The 10,288-nt window shown below is 37.4% G+C and overlaps 1 protein-coding gene across 1 annotated transcript in view; it reads right to left on the bottom strand.

The window, feature by feature from the left end:
* Positions 1 to 558: 558 nt before the first annotated feature.
* The window catches only part of LOC145982281 (uncharacterized), a 93,863-nt gene continuing 84,133 nt past the window's right edge, over positions 559 to 10,288 (bottom strand). Inside the window, exon 3 of the mRNA XM_083115850.1 lies at positions 559 to 1,936. Within this exon, the coding sequence (XP_082971976.1) occupies positions 559 to 1,936 (1,378 nt within the window). The remainder of the gene's footprint in view (positions 1,937 to 10,288) is intronic.

Genomic DNA, 10,288 nt, shown 5'->3' with positions numbered 1-10,288 from the left:
CAGTTAAATGAAAAACTACAAATTTACTTGCAAAAATTGCAAATAAACACATCTCCCTCTGATGCACTACAGAGCTCAAGGGCCCACAATTCACGCAATAAACACTGGATCCACTTACTGCCTGGAACATCAGTCGACCCATTCTCTCCACAGAACAAGCACTCAGTGTCTGGGTTCCTCGGACCTACACTTTCACATTTCACACTACAATGATCAGAGGTGATTCCATCACTTTCAATGGTCGATTCACTTGTTGTACTTGCAATGTCTTCCTGCTTCTTGCCACGCTGCGTTCTGGATTTTGCCATTTCATCTTTTCCTTTCCCTTCACACTGATTTGATTCTTTGAAGATACATCTCTTGCACGAGTTGCTTTTCTTTGACTTCTTCTTTTCTGATTCATGAAGAGAGTGTTGTAGAGAATGTTTAATGTTTATAAGGTGTTCCTGTGAGTACAGTTGACGAAGTGGTTCTGCTTCCCCTCTTGGATTGTGCATTACTTGTAGTTGGAACTGGAGATATATCCCATGGTGTTACTGCATGGTTGGGTTGAGTTGATCAGCGAGTATAGACAGCATTTGTAGACTTTTCACTTGGTGAAGTTGTTTCCTGTACAGGCGGTGTGGGATTTTCAGTTGGCGAAGATGTGGATGGTTGTGGATTAACACTATCAGGAGGTAGAGAGACGTCATTACTGACTGTGTTGGTAGCTCCAATGAAATCACTATCCCTAAAAACGTTTGGATTCAGGGGATGAATCCCTGTGCATTTGAATCCATTAACAGCAATCTCGCCCGACTGAGCACGTAGGTAAGCTCTGGAAAAGAGTTCTCCTACGTCAAAATGAGTTGCTCTTCTCCCATGGTTACGGAGAAACAATCTCAACTCCTCGTTGTAATATCTCTTCAGAGGGCCCAAGAATGTTCTATCAAGAGGTTGTAGCTTGTGTGTCGAGTGTGGTGGCAAAGAAATTATAACAACAGATTCTTCCCGAGCTAGGTCAATAACCTCAATATTCTTGGTGTGGCTGTAGTGGCCATCAAGTATGAGGAGTACTGGGTCATCTTTGCTTGGCTTCACTTTACTGATGAAGTGACGAAACCAGTTAGTGAACATTGAGAGTTGAATCCAGCCTGAGGGATGGTACGCTGCGATGGAACCTGGAGGTGCATATTTCATCAGTTGAACATTCTCATTTTTCCTTGGAAAAATTAACATGGGAGGAACAAATGAACCACCCGCACTCATACATGTTACTACAGTTATTAGTGATCCTCGCTCAGCGGATGTCAAAGTACCCACCTGTCTTTTCCCCTTTAATGCAATGATTTTGTCCTGTTTGGTTTGCACCACAGTAAGTCCACTCTTATCTACGTTATACACACGGTCAGGGGGGAAATTGAACTTCTTGTAGGCATCTTCCAAGTTGTTGAAAAAATTAGGCACGTTTTCGCAACTGAAGCCATTTACTCTCGCAAATGTGGTTCCAGTGGGATTTCGAAGAGTCACTACATCTTTATGTCTTTGCATAAACAATCTAAACCAGTCTTTATCAGCACACTCTCTTACCACAGAGAATGGGTGCTTCACATTATTTCGAACAGCTAATTGATAAGCAACTGAACAAATGTCATGTTTTGTGAGTCCATAGTAAAGAGATTCCATTTCTAAGACATAACTGACAAGATCATTTTCCATGGCTGGACAGAAGATTGGCTTTCGACCTACACGTATTCTTGCAGCGTCATCTGCAGATTTGTCAGAATGTTCTCTAACTAATCGAAGTAATGTGGTCCGTGGAACATCATATGTTTTGCTGGCACGCAGAAATCCCATTTCTTTTTGCCTGACTGCTGTCACTGCCTGTGTCATTTTCTCTGGGTCCCACTTCTTCTGCTGTACTCCTCCTTTCGGCATTCTGGGAGGGTCTGTGAATCTGCAAAATATAAAGAGACCATTTTGAGCATTAAATATGCAGATTAAATATAGGATTTTTGTCATAATACATTTGCAGTAATTATTCTATCTTAACATAGGCACAATTTCAATTTTTTTTCTGCAAGGGTTTAGGAAAATCCAATTTCGTAATAAGAACAGTAATAAGGGCTGAAGAAGGAATGGCTGCCGCATAATAAGATCAATGTCGAGGGAATATTTGCCAAAAATGTTCTCATTAACAAGTTGCAGAAATTTGGAAGGTGTCTTGAACCCCCACAACATGATAAACATTCTCTGCCATTTAGCTGTACCTTATAACTGCATGCAGGAAGTCATAAAACTATAAAATGTGATTTTAACAAATTGTATCAAGGCCTGAAAAAGAAAGGGTAATGTGGAATAGTATTCCACATTAACCACCCTCACCTATTCCACATTACCCGCTAACTACTTTTCTTTTTTAATCTTAAATAAGATAATAACGGAAACTTCCAGGACACCTAATTGACAATGCTTATTTAGCTACGACATTGGTGAACAATGTCACATAGAACACTTGCAGAAATCTTACCTTGTGTTTGCCTTGTGTGTACAAAACGAGGGTAACGAAAAAAAGTCCGCTCCCTCCAAAACAGCTTTATGTGCTCTTTCAGCAAACATTCACAGTAGATGGCGGGGGTTGCTTCAGTGCTGCCATCTGTACATACCATCTGATGGTTCTAAACTACCCCGATAGATGGTAGACGTATGTAGTTGTAAATATCATGGTATTCCACTTTTGCCGACCATTCCACATTCGCCGCCTCTACTCTACATGTATTGAATAATAGGCAAATTGCAAAAGCAATTAGTGTTAGTGCATCAAAATGTTTTTTTCTTTAAAAATATCAAATTTAAGTGTCAGTAATATATCAAATCTACCTTGAAGAGGGTTTTAAACATTGAAAGATTAAGAAAATCTTGTAGAATCTTGAAATTATTACAAGTTAAAGCTAGTAGTATAATATTTTCAATCACACAAACAAACTAGTATTAAAAAGAGAAAATTTTGCAAGTCAAAAACTTTAATTTTCAGCTTCATGCTGATAAAAAGTTCTAATGCAAAACTCATTTGCCTCTAAAGGAGACTTAATACTTGCCCTGAAGAAGCAAGTTGCTGAAGCACTGAACTATGTCTACCATATATATATATTTAACATGTACGAGGGTGGTTCAGCATGCTCTGCCCCTGACATAGAAGGAACCCTCGTAGGAAAAACAAATAACTCTTACTTTTCAACATAGTCCCCTGCAACATTAACACACTTTTCCAATCAGCCTTCCAGTGCTTCAATCCCAGCAGAAAAAAATATTTTGGTTGGTCCTGCAACCAAGCATTCACAACATCCATAACCTCGGAATCACTGGCAAAATCCATGAAGGTGTTTCTTTATGTTCGGGAACAGGTGGAAGTCACTGGGGGCCAGATCTGGAGAATAAGGGGCATGAGGGACAATTTCGAATCCTGCTGCATGAATTGCAACCACCACAACTTGTGAGGTGTGGGCGGGAGCATTGTCACAATGGAACAGAACAACACACCACGGGCCAACAATCCGTGGCGTTTCTCCTTGATGGCAGTACGTAATTCTTCAATTAGGGTTGCAAAATAAACACCTGTGATTGTCGTTCCCTGTTGGAGATAATCTATCAAAATAATTGCTTCTGCATTCCAGAACACAGATGCCATCACTTTGCCCTTGATGGTTGAACCTTGAATTTCTTTGGGGATGGAGAATGGGAGTGTTTCCATTGCATGCTTTGGCGTTTACTTTCGGGATTGAAGTGGTGAACCCACGTTTCATCCATTGTAACAAATTTCTTCAGAAACTTTGGCTTGTCAGCCTTTATTGTCCGTAACAGGTTCTGACTTGTCACACAACGTGTCCTCTTTTGGTCGACGGTCAGCATTCTCGGGACCCAACGTGCAGAGATCTTTTTCCTTAACAAATGATTATGAATAATTGAATGCACACTGCCAGTTGAGATGCCACATGTGTCTGCTATATGGCGGACAGTCACTCGCAGGTCTGCCAAAATCATGTCATGAACTTTTGTAATAATTTCTGGTGTGGTCACCGTTGCAGATGGGCTACCACCATGCTCATCTTCACAGGTCTGCCGACCACATTTAAATTCACGGCACCATCTCTTCACTAGGTCATGTGAGGGGCTAGAGTCTCCAAGAGTTCTCACCATATCTGTATGGATGTCTTTCGGTGTTAGATTTTTCTTGAGTAAATATTTTATCACTGCTCGGACATCAGATTTTTCCATTTTTTCACATGTGGCTACACTTCTTACTGATCATCAACTTGTAACAAAAAGTGAAATTGTTGTAAATTCTTGAAACTTTGTAGATATTAGTCTATAGAATGAACAATGTTACATAAAAAATTACAGGTCTCTACTATCACTGGAAATGGGTCAGGGGCGGAGCATGCTGAACCACCCTCGACATGCAAGCGTATCTGTTCAGTACTGTGTATTAAACAAAATAACCCGAGTGGTCGCATGTGATCACCTTTATACTTTACGGATGCAATAAAAAAACAGGGTTTTCGCCGTTTACAAAAGCTTACCTATTGGCTAGTGATGTCATCATAAAGAAAGGTTGAAAACATACGTCTTTGTATTGCACAATGTCTTGCAATTTTCTGACGCAAGTTTGTTCAATTAATAGTTAATGGGGTGAACATTTTTTAACAAGGAAATTGAACTCTGTGGTGTGCGGCAGTAAGTCTAGATAATAACCCGCAGGTAACACAGCATTCTAATCAATAATTGTCACACGAAACAGTGACATACAAAGAGATTGATGATAACTCAGAACATGGTAGTGTGTGACATGCAAACAAGTTGAACTCGGAATATGGAGGGATATGTAAACATACAAAGATCATTATCTCTTCTTTGCATGCTATGAAGAGAAGCATTATGCCTTGGATCCCCTTACCTTTTTTTTTAATCTTATAAATTATTAAAATGCTTTTATCTCGAGAACCAAGTAACGTAGAAAGGTGTTTTTTGGGGGTCAAAGGTTGGTATGGTCTCAGGGAGTGTTCGGATGCTGATATGAGCACTCTGTAAATACTGAGGAACGCCATTGGGTATAACAACTACCAATACTACCAACAAATCCTACCTTCACGTCCCCGAAGGTTGTTAGCCGCGTGACCCCTGGGCAATGCAGCAAAAGAGATCATACGGCCCGCTTCGGCGGGCCGATGCTGTAGCAGACGGAGGAGGGTGAAGGCGAGTATCCAGCGCCTAAACTGGGTGTTATCAGCTAAGGGAGTAAACCGTAATAGAAAATCCTGGTCCTCCAAAGAAATGGGGGTTGAGCACTAGGCCAGCACCCTGGTCTCATAAAAATAACCTTCCGCTAAAAGAGCTCAATTACAGAAAGCCGGATGGATTAATGGAAAACGACCTAGGCATATAAAAAGGAATAAGAAAGATATAATCTGTGTAGGAACATGGAATATCATGACTATGATTAAACCGGGAAAAATGCAAGAAATAGCTGACCAAGTCTTAGCAACAAAGTTGCAGATAGTCGCATTACAGGAAGTAAGATGGAAAGGGCAAGGAGAAATTAAGAAAGACAAATACTCTGTGTATTACAGTTGTAAAGAAACTACGGGTCAGCATGGAACTGGATTCCTAGTAAAGAGAGAAATGGTAAAACATGTACTAGGGTTTGAACCATGTAGTGAAAGAATATCTAAACTTAGAGTGAAGGGAAGGTTCTGTAATGTGACATTTATAAACATGTATGCTCCAACAGAAGAGAAAGATGATGACATTAAAGATAAGTTTTATGAAGAACTGCAAGTAGTGCAAGATAAAACCCCGAGACATGACCTGATAGTCCTGTTGGGAGATTTAAATGCAAGAATAGGAAAAGAGGATGCATATAAAGAAGTAACAGGTAAACATACATTGCATGAGATAACCAATAATAATGGAGAATTAGTATGCAACTATGTTATTGCAAATAATATGACTGTAATGAGTACACAGTATGAACATAAAACGATACATAAATGTACCTGGGTGTCCCCAGATGGGAAAACTACCAACCAAATTGACCATGTTTTAGTAAACGAACATAAAAAGGAAATGGTGCAGGATGTAAAAACAATGAGGGGTCTGAATTGTGATTCGGATCATTTTTTGGTCAAGGCAGTAATTAAACAGAAATTAATACCTGTACGAAAAAGTATTCCAAGACAACAGATAAAATGGAATAAAAGCAATATGCATAGTAAAGCAATTCTGAAACAACATAGAAAAAAAATGAGCCAAAATTTGGAAAACTTTATTGATACCCAAGATATAAATGAAGATTGGAAACAACTCAAAGAAGTCATTCTGAAAACAGCAACTGAAGTAATACAAAAGCAAGATGGAAAACCAAGGAATGAATGGTGGGATAATGAATGTAAAATGGTAATAAATCAGAAAAATGCTGCACGACAAAGATGTTTACAGAGACACACAAGGGCAAATTGTGAAGAATATGAGAAAAAAAGGAGAATTGCCAATAGTGTATGCAGAAAGAAGAAAAAAAGAATGGATAAATGATAGAATCAAAGAGATTGAGGAATACCATAGAACAAAGGATTCAAGAAATTTTTTTAAGGCTGTGATATCTCATGCAGGGAACTACACTCATGCAACTTCATTATGTAAAGATGCATCTGGAGAATTAATATCTGAGAAAGAAAAAGTATTACTCCGTTGGAAAGAGTACTTTCAGGAATTATTAAATTGGGAACACTTACCGTCTGAAGATGAAATATCCGAAGAATTGGAAAATGATACTGAAACTCCAATACCAACATATGAGGAGGTAAATAAAATCATAAAATCCTTAAAAATGAATAAGTCACCTGGTTCAGATAATATCACAGCAGAACTGATAAGACATGGAGGTTATATGATAAGGAATAAAATTTATAATTTGATACTCAACATATGGAATACAGAGGAAATGCCACGAGAATGGTTACATGGTATCATATGCCCAATTTTTAAAAAAGGAGACAGGTTGCAGTGTAATAACTACAGACCAATTACGCTTTTGAATGTCGCATACAAAAACTTTGCAATTCTTCTACAAAATAGAATCTCCGAAATTACAGAAAACAAATTGGGCGAATATCAAATGGGATTTAGACCAAATAGATCTACAGTTGACAATATATTCATACTGCGACAAATATATGAAAAATGTTATGAATATAATATCGAATTGCATAACATATTTATCGATTTTATGCAAACATTTGACTCAGTAAATAGAAATATAATTCCTACATGTCTAAAGAAAATTAATGTTCCAAACAAACTAATAAGATTAATAAAGATGACATTACAAAACACTACAGCAGTAGTAAAAGGAAACAATGATTGTAGTCAGAAATTTGCAATAAATAGAGGAGTAAAACAAGGAGACCCATTATCAGCAATTTTATTTAGCATAGTCATGGATGAAATAATTCAGAAGTTGGAAATCAGAGGAAACATTTCAACAAGATTAAGACAGGTCGGTGCATATGCAGACGACATAGTAATTATTACAAGAACTAAGCAATCAATGGTGGACTCACTAGTGAAACTAAAGCATATGAAATATGGATTAATAGTGAACGAAAAAAAGACAAAATATATGAGGTGTACAAGAAGAAAAATCCAAAAACAAAAAGAGGATATAGATACAATGCACATAGAGCAGGTACAGTCATTTAAATATCTCGGGTCAATAGTAAATGGAAACAATGAAATTGAAGAAGAAATTAAAGAAAGGATTGCAGCTGGAAACAGAGCATTTTATGCGAATAAGAGGATATTCCAATCCAAACTAGTTACCAGAAAAATAAAATTAAAGCTGTATAAATCCATAATAAGACCTGTGGTTTCATATGGCTGTGAAACCTGGGTGCTGAAAGAAGATATAACTTGAAAACTAATGATATTTGAAAGAAAGATATTAAGGAAAATATATGGCCCAACGAGACAATCTAATAATATATGGCGAATAAAAACAAACGAAGAGCTTGAAATATTAATAAAGAGTAAGAATATAAGAAGATTTATCAAATCACAAAGATTGAGCTGGTTGGGTCACATTGAAAGAATGCCTGAAGAAAGAATTGTGAAACAAATTTACAATTGGAGACCTGTTGCTACAAGATCACAAGGAAGGCCCAAATCCAGATGGATAGACGATGTCAGAAATGACATAAGAAAATTGAAGATACAGAACTGGAAGAAATGTGTGTTGAGTAGAGAAGAGTGGAAGGATGTAATTGAGCAGGCCAAAGCCCATAAAGAGCTGTAGCACCTTATAAGAAGAAGAAGAAGTTTGTTCAATTAATAGTTAATGGGGTGAACATTTTTTAACAAGGAAATTGAACTCTGTGGTGTGCGGCAGTAAGTCTAGATAATAACCCGCAGGTAACACAGAATTCTAATCAATAGTTGTCACACGAAACAGTGACATACAAAGAGATTGATGATAACTCAGAACATGGTAGTGTGTGACATGCAAACAAGTTGAACTCGGAATATGGGGGGATATGTAAACATACAAAGATCATTATCTCTTCTTTGCATGCTATGAAGAGAAGCATTATGCCTTGGATCCCCTTACCTTTTTTTTAATCTTATAAATTATTAAAATGCTTTTATCTCGAGAACCAAGTAACGTAGAAAGGTGTTTTTTTTGCATTGGTTTTGTTTCGATGTTCTCTTTAATCTGATACCAAACTCGATATTATTATCTTCTCTTTCATAGCATTTTTTTATCTTTTTTTTAAATCTTATAAATTATTAAAAAGCTTATAGCTTGAGAACCAAGCAACGTAGAAAGGTGTGGTTTTTTGCATTCGTTTTGTTTTAATGTTCTCTTTAAATTTGAGACCAAACTCGATAATAAAATAACCAAAAGAAATAATGCCCAGAATGTGTTCGGTTTCAAGAAACACATTCAGCAAATAGAAAGAATTCCAGTAAACATGGATATCATTAGGGATATTCATCGTAAACTAAGAGGCCTGGTTATCATTAATCTAAATAGTATCTGGTATCAAGTTGATGAGGATACGGGTAAACAATTACATATATTTAACAATAACCAAAATCTTATAAAATTCCTGTCAGTGGGAATATTCAAATTTCGACCTCTCCAATGCAGCAATTGCACACATAGGTCAAAATTTGTAGAGGATTAAACACAATAATATGATTGCCAACACAACATACGAGGTAGAAAAAGGTGATTTCCTCTATTCTGAAATAATTGGGGAGTATAAGTTAATTCCTCTCTTTATCGAAATAAGTATAATCTATCCTCTCATGAATATATAAAAATACCAAAACAAAAAATATAACAAAATAAAAATAAAAATAAAAGTAAATAAATAAAAATGATGGATATATTTGGAAACAGAAGACGACAACAGATACCAGGTAATTCCAGCGACATCACCAGATTCGACGAACATCTTAAGAAACTTAAATCAGATTTATTAATTTTACAAAATTCACTAAATTTAAATATACAAGCCGAGATTATAAATCTCCAAACTGAATTAATTAATCCCATAGTGAAAATTGATGGCAAACTGAAATCCCTACTACAAAAATATACCAACTTAGGCTCAATAAACAATGTTCAAAACTTAGAAGAAAGCATAGCCAAGTTGAAAATTGAACTTAATAAATTTCGACAACTCCAAACAACCACTTCAGAGCAATTAAAACAAGAATTAAACAAAAGGTAAAAAGGTAAAGTGTTCCCCTGTGCATAGCACCATGGCATGAAGGCATATAGGGGGTGTGGGGATAACGCCCCACACTTTCTTGATCCGGTCGTGAGTGGGGGTGATGTGATCAGCATCACGCCCCTGACCGCCTTTACCCCCCAGGGTTTCCCCCAGGTACCCATGTTATTCGACGCTGGGTGGGCGCCGGGGCCGCTTCCACCGTTAGAAAAGTTCCCGGATTTGAACCGGCCGGGGATCGAACCCGGGACCTTGAGCATGGTAGTCAGACGCGTTACCGACTGAGCCACCGCGGCCACAATTAAACAATCAAGCAAATACTATTCGTACCGAACTGCTTTCTATTATTCAAAATATCAAAACCCAAGAGCAGTACGAACAGCTTAATGCTAGTATTCTCGAATTACGAGAGCAATTTCTATCTTTCAAAATTCCTACACTAGAAAATATTAAAACTGAATTGCAAACTGATTAGTTACACAGGGCCATAACAGAAGTTCAATCCAAACTGCAAACGT

The sequence above is a fragment of the Lepisma saccharinum genome, unplaced genomic scaffold (genome assembly GCF_977018435.1).
Source record: "Lepisma saccharinum unplaced genomic scaffold, izLepSacc3.1 HAP1_SCAFFOLD_50, whole genome shotgun sequence".
Classification (NCBI taxonomy): Eukaryota; Metazoa; Arthropoda; class Insecta; order Zygentoma; family Lepismatidae; genus Lepisma; species Lepisma saccharinum.
The sequence above is the reverse complement of the archived record's forward strand: the minus strand, read 5'-3'. Positions and strand labels throughout refer to the sequence as shown.